We start from the raw sequence: 14290 nt of genomic DNA, 5'->3' as shown, positions 1-14290 counted from the left end.
GGGTGGCAAAATGAAACAAATTGGTTGCGATGCTCGGAAACACAAAGACCCATCATGACCTGTTCTTTGTTTCCAATTTTCTTTTGTGTGGTTTGTTCTTTTCTAATTAAAACCTTTCTCAGCCTTGTGAGCACTTTGACTTAAACAAATGGCATGCCTTTTTTTTTTCCAGCCAAAAATTCTACATAATCTGATCATATTATATACATCTAGTCTAAAGTTAACCCTAAAACCAAGCCTGCAGTTTGTTGCTGTATATAGTTTACATTGAGTTATAGTGAGGCACAGACCTGGTCAGATTTTGGCCGTGCAAATAAATGGTGCTCATTCTAAATATGTCATGAGAGCAAATCAATTCTGCACTGCACCAGTGGACAACTGGGTTAGGACGTGTCTGCTCTGCACCACATTCATTAAAAAGTCTTTACAGGTGTCAGGTGAATGCAGACCATCTACTCATTTTTGCGTGTCGACTCTAGCCAGACTCCAGCTCTTTCTATTTTTACTAAGCAACCTATAACTAAAGACAGCTAATGTAAGAATAACAGCTCATTATTGATTTTCTGATCAAACATTTATTAAATCCATAATGCCATCATCTTCCCCAGACAGCTGCCGTAGATACACGTCTGCACATCTCCTGCTCACCCACATTTCCCTCCTTTGTGAGCCTCCTAAAAATGAGTCATTATTCTCTCATTTTCCGTCTGCCTCCGGGTTTCATCCTCATCCCCCATGAATTATAGATGACATGCCTGAAATGACTTGTTGAAAAGTTGTAATTAGCTTCTGGAAGTTGTTTCCGTATTTGTATTTTTTATTATCGTTTGAAACAGCCATGTCAAACGTAGGGTGTGTTGGGCGCATTCGGTGGAAATCATTTTAATTCTGTTGGTGAAGGGAATTGTTTCCTGTTTGCATAAAACTCTTTGTTATCTGCCACTGTGACGCAGATTACAGTGTGTGTGCTTGTGTGAGAAGTCATTTTGTGGGTAGCGGCTGTCATCTGTGCTCGTGTGGGTCTGGGTCCATTCATTTTCTCTCTTCCAGCTTTTAATAACTTTTTACATTTGGTCCAATTTGTCATGCAAATTTAGGGTGAAGTCTTTTGCATTGACGCACACACACGCACACACACACACACACATAAGGCAAACATAGATGAAACTTGACATGTTTGCATGGATGGCAATTAGTATGTGGGGGAACTCAATGTGACAGCGAGAGCACAATGAAATCAAAGAGGGGCTAATATATTATTATTGAAGGTGATGTATCATGTCTGATAGCAACAAATGTGTTTCCAAATCAGAGAACCGTGTTGCAGGGGTTTCTGTGCTGTACTTCAGTTGTAATTAAATGGTTTTGTGTGGAAATGATCAGCGTCTGATCCATATGCTCGTCATTCAGGGGGCTCACAGCGTCTGTCAGCCTTCAACAGCGGCTAAATAATGACGGCTATAATGGAGATCCTTTCATTTCTCCAGACACTCGGAGTTAATGAGAAGCTTAACAGTTAATGAGCCAATACCATTTTTCCCTCTCAAAAATTTGGAAATACCCACAAGTCAATTGGGCCCAAGAAAGGATGCGCATCTGTCTGAAGAGACAAATTGAGCTATCACAAATGATATACAATCTGGCTGGCCGATAGATGGTGATTAGATGGGGAGAAAACTATACGTCATTGATATTTTGAAGAAAGTTTTAGAGTCAAAAGTTGAAGATGGCACATGAAGCACGGACACCATCAATAATCCTGTTATTACGTCTGCGACTACATCTGCTGCCAAAACTACAAGTTTACCAACCTCTGTTTCTCTCCTCTGCTCCTCTCCTGCTACAGTTGGGACGACAGCAGCTCGGTGAGCAGCGGCCTGAGCGACACGTTGGACAACATCAGTACGGACGATCTGAACACACCCGCCTACTCTGTGGTCAGCTCATCACGCAAAAGCAAAGGAGCGCAGGTAAAGACAAAAGAACAAGAATTGAGACCACTCTCTAAACACCTTAGGATTTCTTGCTATAGCAACATGGGTTTTTAGATGTCAGTTAGTTAGTTCACCACTTTGGTCCAATTTGATACTGACGTGACCTGAAGATGATCTATTGACTTTTCCTTCAATGCTGCCATCAATACTTTACTTTTCGGTTTATTATTAGTGGCAGGATGATCAAATCTTCTTCTCTGGCATCAGCAACTTTGTGGCCCCTGAAAATCTCATCTTTGCTGACCTCCAGTGGTTTAGCTTCTCATCATGATGACATCACTGTTGGGCGTGCTGACAGGTGCAAGAGACACACATCCGGCTCATCAGTAGTAGCCTACTGGCCATGGTCTGGATTGAAGCTTTTAATCTGGGAGAGCAGTAAAACACTACTTTTCAGCCTTGTGCTCATTTAAGGTTCAGTTTACTTGTCATGAGGAACACTATGAAACAGTCTAAGTCTGATTACAAACTGGGTTTATGGACTAGTAGCCCACTTCTAAAAGAGGCTATTACTGCAAATGTTTATCTTTTTACCTACTTTATGAAAGTGCAATACTAAGTCGTTGAAGTACCATGCCAACAAATAAAACAAAATAAAGAAAATATAAAATACTGAAATTGACACTGAGTAATGGAAAATCTTTTTATTTTGTGCAAATTTGAATTGGCAGATCAAACTAGATTCCTTCTTCAAATGAATCCCAATGTTCTAATAGCAAGAAACCAAGGCCAGTTTGTATGTGAGCTCCAGAATTACAGCTGAGGGAATAATCTACGGACTGAAGGCCACTGCACAGCTCCTCATGGGCGTTTGCTTTATTCTGCCAAGTATCTTTGGCCCCCTTGTGAAATACTCAGCAGACTGGGATCTTAAGAGACTCTGGTGTTGCTAGGGAGACTGGCCATCTGTTAAGGTAGGCTAGTTGGCATTGTTGTGTGTGTGTGTGGGTGTTTGTATGCATCCCAAAAGAGGAGATCTGGACACGGGTGATTTCAAACATAGCTACAACATCACACACGGAGACAAGCCCTGCTGCTCTGTTTGTGCAGGGACTTTTACTTCATTGGGGTGACTGTATTTGTTTAAACAACTCCTCTTGAAGGTCATATGCAGATTTAAGACTATTACCTGCATGTAGCCAGTACTACTCCAATATATTTTCAATGTGTCAATTAATAAATTAGTTACAACTTTGTATTTAATTGCTTATATTCTTTATTTACTGTCAACATTGCTCTTATTTAACATGGTCCTGCAGTGGCAAACAGGTACTATTTATAAAACTCCCCCCCCTGGTGTGTTTAATGACATCACAACATTCAAGATTTCAGGAAAGGTTTCATTATTTGTCTGATTCATCCATCACTCTCTTTATGTGTTTTCTTTGACACCCACCACCACCACCACCACCCCTCCAGTCCCAGAGAGGAAGCAGGTCAAAGCATGCAGAGCAGGAGGTGAACAGCAGCTGGGCCGGAGCCGAGGACCTCAAGAAGGTAGAAGAGGAGTTGGAACAAAGCATGGACCCCAGCAGCGGCTCCTCCCGATGGAAGCCTTCCTCGTCCTCCTCTTCCTCCCAAGCCCAGGGCCAATATGAGGACGCCAGTCAGAAGGCCACCGCACTGGCCCAGATGTCCCAGACGGGCTCGTGGAGGAGGGGCATGACAGCCCAGGTGGGCATCACGCCACCCAGGACCAAGGGTACGACTGCTACCCTTAAAACACCAGGTGGGGAAGGTCACACTGTTTTTGCATGACTGAAACTAAGTTTTGCAAACTTCAGAATACGGCATGATAGTTATGCGATAAAATAGGATGTAGGAGTGTGCTGTGGTATTATATTATAATTAATGCAATAATTGTATTCGTGATGAAATATACATTTGGTTCAGTTTCCTTTTCAGTCCTTGTTTTTTCCAGGATTTTCGAATGCTGAGTTATAATTTCAAAAGTGTTTGACGATTCTTTTCATTGACACGTGTTTAAAGACCCTGCAGTGACTCCTCGTTTTTATTTAAGAGCATGTAGCAGGTTTAGCAGCTTTGTTTTAGATAAATATTAGTTTTCAATGCAGCTGAGCTGTGACAAACTCAACCTCTGGCTTTTGGCCAGAATTTACACTAATTTGGCTTCTCCTGCTGTGTGGCAGTGCCAGGCCAAGAATCTGCTGAGGGTGTTGTTTTTGTATTTGTGCTAATAAGTGTTTATGCAAATTAACAGGCAAAACTGATGATGCTAAGGCCTCAGAAAAGGGCAAAGCACCTTCCAAGAGTTCAGCTGGCATCCAGCGCTCACCCTCTGATGCCGGGAAGAGCAGTGGAGATGAAGGCAAGAAACCCCCCTCTGGCATTGGGCGCCCACCCACCACAGGCTCATTTGGATACAAGAAGATCCCAGGTCCCAGTGGTACCCTAATCACCTCTAGTGGGGCAACACTCACCAGCGGCTCAGCCACCCTGGGCAAGGCGCCCAAATCCTCAGCTGCCCTAGGCAAAGGCACAGGCATCGGCGGTGTGCGGAAGACCAGCCTGGATGGCTCACAGCCCCAGGATGATGGCGTCCTGCTGACCTGCGGAAGCTCCAAAATGACCCTCCAGTACCGCTCCCTACCCAGACCGGCCAAATCCTCCAGTGGGGTGTCAGCAGGGCGCAGCGGGCATCGCTCCAGCTCCAGCAGCATTGACTCAAATGTCAGTGGCAAAACCGCTGGTGGGGCGGTCACACAAACGGGAGCCAAACGCAGGGACGGAAAGGTGGCCTCAGATCGCACCAGTCCCATCACAATAAACCAGACAGACAAGGAGAAAGTGGCTGTGTCAGACCAGGACCCAGCAACAGGATTATCCACGTCCCCCAAGTCCAGCCCTACCGCCACCTCATCGGGCCAGACCGGCCTCAGGCAGCCAGGCTCCAAGTACCCTGATATTGCTTCTCCTACCTTCCGCAGGTCAGACACACAAAACAGGCCCACTGCTTTCATACTGTCTGTGTCCTTCACCATGTGTGTTTCTACGTGAATCAAACTCTACATTCGCCACATTCCTTTTTATTCCCTTGATTATTGGCAATTTGCAATTTTTTTGTCCACAGCTAGCATGCCTTTAGGTTCTTGTCTTAGCTTACACGTATTCTGAAGTCATCCACACATCTATTTCAGAATTTCAAGTCAAAGAGGGTTTTCATTCATGATGATGAACTGATGTTTGTTGTGCTCAGTGATGTTTTCCTGATGCAGGCTCCTGTAATAGATAGGGGCATCCACAGTGGTGGTAAAGTTACACCCTGGCTTAAAAGTTACTTTGTCACTTATATATATATTAGATGTGTTTGGTTGAGTAGAAAGAATCAAATATATCATATATCAGTGCCTTCGTGAAAAGAAACCTGATAGCGTTTTTGTGGTTGCACAGCAAAGGGATGCCATTATAGATTGTTCCCTGGTGCGCTGATAAGCCACCGCAGATGAAACATAAATTTACCCCCAAGATGAAGGTCTGATGGCTTTTCATTTAGTGCATACACATCCAGCTCAGCAGTCTTGATCAGAAGCGACAGGAGACAGGAGTTTCTCAGCACACCAATCCCCGACTCATTAGGTGCATGCGTTCGGCAGGCGTGTCCAAACACTCATCTCATCCGATTTGTCAAGCCGACACGTTTCATCTGCATGTATTTTTTTTTTTTTTATCCTTCAAGAGCGCGTCATCTGTATACTTGGTGTGATTGTGATGACAGACTGGGACAGGCTCAGGCATCGTTGCAGGCTGTCTGCAGGAGCATATGCAGGAGGCAACCAGGGTTGAGTGGCCCTAACAGATTAGGTTATTTAAAGTCACAGAGTTGAAACGGGCAAAGCTGCGAGAGCAGATGTGTCTATGTAAATTATGGCAAGTTCGCAGCTGAAATGAGGTGGAGTTTGCTGCGAGGGATAAATGTGTTGGGAAGTCTGCTCGGTATTTTATCTGCAGTTTAAAGTCAGTGTTACAATAAAGATGTGGGGATGTTTCTAGACTTTTCACTTACGACACGGATCTTTGCATACTTGCTTCTTGTTGCTTGTGACAATTTTGATGTATAATATGCAGCAAGCCCGTGAGATAACCTCTATGTCATCCACTCTTTCAACCCCAAAGTATACCAGAGTCCTTCATTTTCCAGTATGGATCTTGCAGATGCTCATCACTTGTCCTTTGAGCATGTCTGAATGACTGCACCCACCTCTCTACCCCCAGATTGTTTGGCACCAAAGCCAGCAGCAAGGCCAGCACTCCGGGCACGCCCGACTCTGGCAAGTGCCCCTCAATACTGGGCAGCCCCCACGGCACATTGGCAAGGCAGGCCAGTCTGGACTCACCCTCCTCTGGCACGGGGAGCTTGGGCAGCGCTTGTGGCCTGAGTGGTGGTAGCAGCCCACTGTACGGTAAAACCCCAGACTTGTGCACTGACTCCCCGGCATCCAGTCCGGCCTCTGGCCTCTCCCTGCCCTCCAACGCTCGGCCCTGGCCTGCCTGTAGCTCGTCAGCTGGCAGCAAGGACACACTGAGCTGCCAAAGCATGACCAGTCTGCACACCAGCTCTGAGTCTATTGATCTGCCGCTGGGCCACCACGGGCCAAAGATTACACGAACCGGCAGTGTCAAGTCCACCCTGTCTGAGGGGTGAGTAACAGGAAATACGATCGGGCTGAATCGTATTCATTGTTTCATTTGAGAACAGAGACAAAACGCAGCATCCCCCTTTCCTAAGATCTAAACATACCAGGCAGAGTAAGCTTAGATTATAATAAGTAATATCACTCATCCAGCACATAGTTTGGTTGGTTAAGTTTCTTTTTCTGGCATGGTTTGGGTATTTTCAAAGTAAAATCTTTGAGTAGATAAGCCAGAGTACACACTGGTTGTAATTTACTTTGGTCAGGAGAGATGTGCAATAGACCTATGACAGTTCCCCCATATTATATCACTATATCAAAAATATATATTCTAATATATATATATATATTTAAATATATATTTCTGACGAATTGTTCTTTATACTTGAACCTTTTCACTATTCAGCACCGAAGTGACCAACCAACTCTTACCAGCAAGTCTATCGCATTGGTCATGTAGCAATGTTTTACTGGAAGCATCATAAAACTCATCAACTGTAGGAAGCTCTATGAGAGAATCACTCGTGGCCCCACAGCCGTGCCAGAAACAGCAACACAGTAAATTCAGTTCATTTCAGACGCTCATTCCCATGAGAAGTCTTTATTAGGTTGTTTCCATTGTTTTGTCCACACACTGTGCATGCAGTACATCACAGAAGATAGAAAGCAGAGCACAAATTTAGCTTCCCTTATTAGTTTAGTTTTATGTCTCAAAATGAAACAATTGATTTAAATATTACTTGTGTCTATATTTGTTGTTTATTGTACTGTGATGCATTAGTTAGCATCTTTAATGTTTTCTCCATAGAGTACATCTGTCTGCATATCGTGTGTGTCCGTGTGTGTGTGTGTGTGTCTGAAGTCAAGTTTGTAAAATGTGACTAAAGTAATTATTATTGTCAGCTAGCGCAAAACAAAACAATGGTTTCTGAGTTCATCTAATTTACTCATCCTCTTTGTTTTAACAGCATGCCTCTTGACAGAAACACGCTTCCCAAAAAGGGACTGAGGTACAACACATCTGCAGCCAATCTCACCCATTCTGTTCCAAAGATGTGCTTGCAAGATGCATGTGCATGTAAATTCCAAGCTTTACCAAGTGCTGTAGTACAGTATGAGTAGCTTGATGTGGCAGCTACAGCAGTGATTCCCAACCAGGACAAACCAAAACACCTGACTTTACCCTATAGACTGTATGTAGAATCAAATTTAAATTAAACTTATATCCCTAAGTTAAGGGATATAAGTTTAAAAGTGACGGATATTTCGTTAAAACACATAGCTACAGCATTAGTTTTAAAAAGTTAGCTGAAATGAAATGATACATTTTTTAAATATTAATAATAGCTTTAAGTTACATATAAAGTTTGAGAACTTGAGAACTACTGAAATCAGACTAGCTGCGGATGAAGACTTAATGCAGAATGCATTATACAGAGCATTACTGTATGTAATGAAGAAAATACAACACTCTCTTTAACATATGTTACATTTTCCATCATGTTTTTGGTCACCTTAGGTACATGTATCTTCCCATATGCCAACGAAGTCACTCTCATACATTTTGTGTCACCTCCACCAAATGCTGAGGGCCCAAAAGTGATGATAGCTCAGTATCTGATTTTGTACCAGAGAGCCTGGAGTGAGGCAAAAACAATTCTACCGCAGTATGAGATGATCAGGCAGGGGCATGTTTGTCTGCTTCCCTCTGTGCCCTCCTTATCCTCTCTCCTCATCTCGTGCACTGCTAGAATGCGGCACAAACAGCCACCGTGACAGAGCAGTTCTTCCTCAGCTCCCTACAAGGGCCTAAACACCCTGATAACGTTTCCCTCTGTTAGAACGGGGGGTTCTTCCAGTGTCATTTTTGAATTTAGTTGGGACCAAAGGGGGAGGGACAGAAATACCATAACCCATTCATCACAGTGGCACCACCACTGCAGGGAACAGCCTCTCTAGCCAATTATACATGACTGCTGCAGAGGGGTTGGACAGGGCATGCTGGTTTCAAACCAATCTTTCATCTTAATGGTATTTGGAACTTTAACTTTATTGCGCCTAAGAGCATCGGATCTTATACTTCACTTAATGCCAGTTGAAAGTGATGCTGAGTACAGACTGCAGTGTTTTCCCCTTCTGACCGTCTCGACACATCTCAAACCAAACAGCACTTCTTTACGCCTGATCTTTAGATTTTCTTACAAGTAGAGCTTAGACTAGTAATTGCCCCCTTTAGTCGTATAAATAAGCATGTTGCTTCTGCTGATGGGGGTTCTGTAAGTGCTAAGTATACTGAGTCAAACAACGACCTCTGGATATTTCAGTCTATTCCATTTCAACTTCAGTGAGGGACGAATGCTGCTGTGTCACTCGGATGCTACTGTGCCGCCACATTCAACCCAGTCATTCAACTCTCAGACACCCAATCCCTGAGGGAGAGAATGCAAACCATAGGCGTGGGGAGCAGGGTCAGATGTGACAAGTGTAGTAATGGGGTCGCTGGAAGGAAGACGCCGCTGAAAAGGGGATGAGTGCAAACTCAATTATCATCCTCAGAGGATTAAATATGGCTGATTGTCATGTGTGCGATAAGGGCCTTCTGTTGCCAAGCCACTCTGGAGCTGGGGAGAGAAGAAATGAACCACTGTGTGTGTGTGTGTGTGGCAGCTCTGAGCTAGAGGAGTATGTTTATATAGTGTATGAATGTATGACAGTGTGTAGATATAAGCATGTGAACATCAATGGGGTGTGGCTGCACATTTTTTATGTCCTTTCTACTCACATGCTTCTGTATTATTAGCTCCACACTCATTGCATCACCACAGAACTTCCCTACTTGGAGTTTCGGATATCTCCATGTAACAAGTGCATGCTGTCTGCAACCATTCCCGCCACGGGCTTACGCCGTCTTTGGGGGTTTCAGGTACCCTCCGTCCTCCCGGCAGACGTCCCACGAGGAAGGGAAGGAGTGGTTGAGGTCCCATTCGACAGGGGGGCTTCAGGACACAGGCAGTCAATCCCCACTGTCTCCTCCAGGAGCCTCCTGCACCACCACTGGGAAATACCACTACTCCAACCTGCGTGAGTCTGTAGTAATAAACTGTGATGGAAGCATATCATATATCATATTCACTGGGTATCTGTATGTGTGTGTGTATGTCTTGTGTATTTGCCCGCAGTGAATTTAAATGAATTAAGCAGAGGGGGTTATCCAATGTGTTTGAATTCAAATATAACAAGTACAAATAAACCAATGAAGTGCAACAAAAGATGGATACCAAGGCAACAAAGCCAAATGGCCCAGATGAGGGGCATGATTATTAATGTACTTTTATGACTGTCAATTATTTTCGCAATGTTTTCAAAGTTCTCTATGTCAATGTGAAGTGTGAAATTTGAAATTTCTTGAAAATTAGCAGTGTCATAAACTGAACTGGAAAAATAGATGGATTTTTTAATGAAGAAATCAAAAACATATTGAAGTTCATTCAAATCTTAGCACATTTGCTCCACTAGTAGCTGTGAAGTGGTTGTTGGTACATCCATGAATGATGGATAATTGATGCATGTACTGATGCAAAAACACAACACGTTTAAATACTGATCTTGGCTGGGGGGTTTTTTTTTCCTCCGTGCAGTGAGTCCCACCAACATTAGCCAGTATAACCTGCCACCAATCAGCAGTAGCATGAGCCGATCCAACAGCATCCCTGCCCATGACTCCTTTGACCTGTATGAAGAGGATCACCCGCTGGGTAGCAGCGCCACCTCCTTGGAGGACCGTCCACGCGGCATCAGCCGCTCCGGCTCCTTCAGGGACAGCACTGATGAAGGTGGGGGACCCTCATAAACACACTCTGTAAATACACTGCTGCAAAAAGAAACATCTATGCTAAGACGCTTTCAGGAATAATTAAAAGTCCATGTTCATCAAAGCAAAGACCCCAGTCATCAAGTACTTTACTATCAGATTTAATGAGCTCTCTCTCTCTGTGTTTGTACTGTGAGAGAGTTGGCTGATGGCTTGCTCTTCTGATCTTCCTGTGGATGATTTAAGTGGCTGTGATTACATCCATATAGAGGTCGTCTTTTTAACTGCCAAATCTGGGGTTTTTTCCTGCCCTTTTATAGCTGTTATAAATATTACATCATCTGAATGAGCTACCATTACTATCAAGTGCTAATCACTCAACTGGGTAATCAAGAATAAATAACAAAGCCATGAAAAGGACTTTAGATCCAACAGATAAGGTAGAACATGTTAACATATACATTTTATCTGTAGCATGGAGTTTTTACACCAATTTTTTTACAATTAAAGTATTTTATTGCTCACCACTCTCTCAATGCTTACAGTCCATGGCTCCTCATTGTCTCTGGTCTCCAGCACATCTTCACTGTACTCAGCGGTAAGTAGGTGGACAACTTGTCTTCGTTATAATACAGCTTTTCAGTGTTAGTGTTGCAGTCAGGTATCGTACATAAATCATGCTGTAAAGTCATAGTTAAAGCTGCCCCAGTCTCAGATCACATTATTACATGTAATATCAAAGAGGTTGCTCGTAGTGACAGAGAATTCTAACATTTCACTCATCTCTGTGTACTCGTTCTGTCTGTTTTAGTTTAAGTCACTTCCAGACACAACAGGTTTTCAGGGGAGAATCTATATTTTAACACTTAAGTACAAACTTTAAGGCTGAAATCATCCAGATTTTTTAAGATAAACATCAAAGAGCTGCTTCAAATCCATCAGCTCTTTCTAGTGATGCAGTGAAGCATTAAATCTCACATGCACTTTGTTCCAAAATGTCAGTCTTCTCCCTTGTGTTTCTTTAGGAACAAAAAATGTCTTTCCATCCTGCATGCTTTCAGAGCAACTTTAGATACGACTCTGGGCAGGTGTTTGTGTCTTACAACACAGGCTGCCATCGAGTCGTCACAATCAGTGAGGAGGAGAATCGATTACCTCCCGCCTCCGCCCCTTTCCAATAACACTTGCAGTTTGCAGAGGAAAGGCCTGGGTGACAAATAGAGATTGTTTTCACTTACAAAGTTTTCGCTCTGGTCGAATTCACTTGTTCATTCTGTGGTTTTTGCATAAATATAAACCATTTTCCATTCAGTTTGGTGTCTGACTTCCACTTTAACACCTGTGATGTTTTCCCTCTTTTAATCTCTCTCTATTTGAAAGTGTCTCTTTGTCTCTGTGTTCACCATATCACAATCATCTTCTCCTCTTCGGCATTAAAAAGCTTCTCATGGTTTATTTTCTAATTAAACACAACACACAAAGCCAATGTTTCCTAACTATGTTTGCCGCTTTCTTACAGACTGAAGAGAAAGCACACTCAGAGGTAAGGACGGGGAACAATGTGTCCATCTGTCTGTCTGCATGCTTCCTGTTTGCACCTTCCTGCTTTACATCCATGTATTTACAGATATTTACACCTTGAAGCTGCTCAGTGGCTGTTCTGTAGGTGGGGGTGGGCGGTTAAGTGCTTTTCTTATGGACACCTCAAAGAGAGCTTCTCACTTACCAGATTTTATTTTTGCTCTGTGTGGGATTCAGTCCAACAACCTCCATGACACATGCATGTGCGTCTGCCCTGAGGCGACTGCTGGTTGTTTGCATCTGTATGTATTTGTGTGCATTTGTGTGTCTTTCTACTTCACTGCATCCGGAGACACAATGTCAATCAAAGCACAAACAGTGATATTTGCTCAGCTTCATTTAAAACCTCTATTAGTAATCATTTTTAATAAAAAAATAAAACTTAGTGATGGTGGATAAAATGTATCAAGTTCTACAGAAAAGCAGTTTAACCCTATGTTAAATAAATAACCACACATCCCTTCTCTGCTCCATTAAGTGCATCATTTACTAGTTAAAAACTTACACTATTCATATCGTATGCATGCCCTGCCACTTGGCTCTTTTTAATTATGTTCATTCAACAGTTTATCACTGATTCTTCTTTGATTTTACAGATTTATGTTCAGATCTTTTTATTTCTGTTAAAATTCCCTGTCTCTGTTCTTGCTTTAAGCTCAAGGTTGGATCAAACAGTAAAGGCAAATACATCTCAGTGTTTGTTTATCCCTGCCAGATGGATGTAGTTTAGCGTTTCATGACAGCTTTTCTCAGTGCAAACTCTGACAATCATGGATTACAGTCACCGTGCAGCACCACAAGTGACCCAATTTAAGTTTATTTTCCCTCCAAACAGGCTTTAAACGACAGGTGACCTACACACGACCTGAATGCGTCTTTAATTTACAAGAGACATTTGCTATAATGTTGGCACGACAACAGCTTGACAAAGCACTGCTGGCACAGAGGATGAGACAGAGAAATCAACAGAAAACATAAGAATGACTTGACTTGGTATTTTTTTGAGAATTCTCAACTGAGTTTAAATCTAAAGCTGATCTCCTAAGACAAGGAAATGTGTTGGAAACAATACAGAAATTGGTCCTTTGCCCAAGATGTCTTGTCAACATTAATGTCAGTTCATATTGATATCAGGTATTGATTATATCCCAAAATTTTGATAAAACGTCAAATGTAAAATTCCCCAAAATGTATACTGGCAACAATTTGAAACTTAGTTAATCCGTGTGAAAGACACCAGAGACCTTCTTGTGATTATCCACTCCTTTTTGGTTCTTGTTTTGTCCACTTTGGTAAACTGACCTATCTGACTCTTTGCTCGTGATAAAAGAAACAATATCAGGTGTTTGCAAATACTGTTTGACCCAGGTGAGGAATATTGACCCTTAACTCTTGCTCTGTGAGTCTAACCACAAGAGACAATGCTGTGGTGAAAGTCTGTCTCTCCCGCCACATTACGACATGCTGTTTGATGGAGGCATGCAACATAGTGTTAATTTATACTCTTCTCTTTTCAATCAAGGGCCAAACAGTCCAAAACTCCACGGTAATCCCCCACACTCTATGTTCACAGTTCACCCCAGTGTCTTACTACACAGTGTTACCATGTACCTGCACACTTTTCACATCAACAATATCAGCAAGGGAGTTGCAAGTTCAACGCCTCTTTGCATTACAATCAGTCTTATTTATCTTTGCTCTTCAGGAGCATTAACCCTTCATTTACCTCTCTTCTTTCTTCACCCAACCAGCAAATCCGAAAGCTGCGCCGGGAGCTGGACGCCTCTCAGGAGAAGGTTGCGACCCTGACATCTCAGCTTACTGCCAACGTGAGTTTGTTTACCTCAAACAGCGCCGGTGCCGGCTAATTTGCATGATAACCTACTGTCAGAGAGCTTTTATGGGAACTGTTGCCTATTAAAGCTCCGGAAGGAATAGAAATCTTTAAGACGCCCACTAATTCCTTTACCCTGTGTCTCCGTTGAAGCTGCTGTGCGTGTATTTAGGCTTTTGCTTGTTTGATTTTGTCGAGGTGTGGGTTTTTTGCGCGCTTGTTCTTAGATGGGATGTTTTCTCGTGTGTGTCTGTGTGTCTACCGTGCAGCGCCGATTGTCTCTTTGCTTTTGTTTCTGCCGTTGGGGTTTCGACAGGAACAGGAGTCTCTCGCAAATTCAGCCAAGCGGAGAGAATCAAATAGAGATAGACGGGCACGGAGAGAGTACAGGGAGATGAGGATAAGTGAATCTAGACTC

At 43.0% G+C, this 14290-nt stretch overlaps 1 protein-coding gene across 8 annotated transcripts in view; it reads left to right on the top strand.

The window, feature by feature from the left end:
* nav3 (neuron navigator 3) overlaps nt 1–14290 on the top strand; it is a 184499-nt gene that overhangs the window by 146515 nt on the left and 23694 nt on the right. For 7 of the 8 annotated variants that reach the window (XM_035147281.2, XM_035147279.2, XM_035147280.2 and 4 more), the window contains 11 exons: nt 1847–1970; nt 3414–3723; nt 4216–4942; nt 6228–6653; nt 7615–7656; nt 9570–9727; nt 10285–10479; nt 11003–11055; nt 11977–12000; nt 13561–13584; nt 13790–13867. In XM_035147281.2, the coding sequence (XP_035003172.1) occupies nt 1847–1970; nt 3414–3723; nt 4216–4942; nt 6228–6653; nt 7615–7656; nt 9570–9727; nt 10285–10479; nt 11003–11055; nt 11977–12000; nt 13561–13584; nt 13790–13867 (2161 nt within the window). The remainder of the gene's footprint in view (nt 1–1846; nt 1971–3413; nt 3724–4215; nt 4943–6227; nt 6654–7614; nt 7657–9569; nt 9728–10284; nt 10480–11002; nt 11056–11976; nt 12001–13560; nt 13585–13789; nt 13868–14290) is intronic. The other variant, XM_035147282.2, reaches the window with a different exon arrangement.

Source organism: Hippoglossus stenolepis, chromosome 22 (assembly GCF_022539355.2).
Source record: "Hippoglossus stenolepis isolate QCI-W04-F060 chromosome 22, HSTE1.2, whole genome shotgun sequence".
Taxonomy (NCBI): Eukaryota; Metazoa; Chordata; class Actinopteri; order Pleuronectiformes; family Pleuronectidae; genus Hippoglossus; species Hippoglossus stenolepis.
Note: the sequence above shows the minus strand (reverse complement) of the source record. Positions and strands in the feature narration are given on the sequence as shown.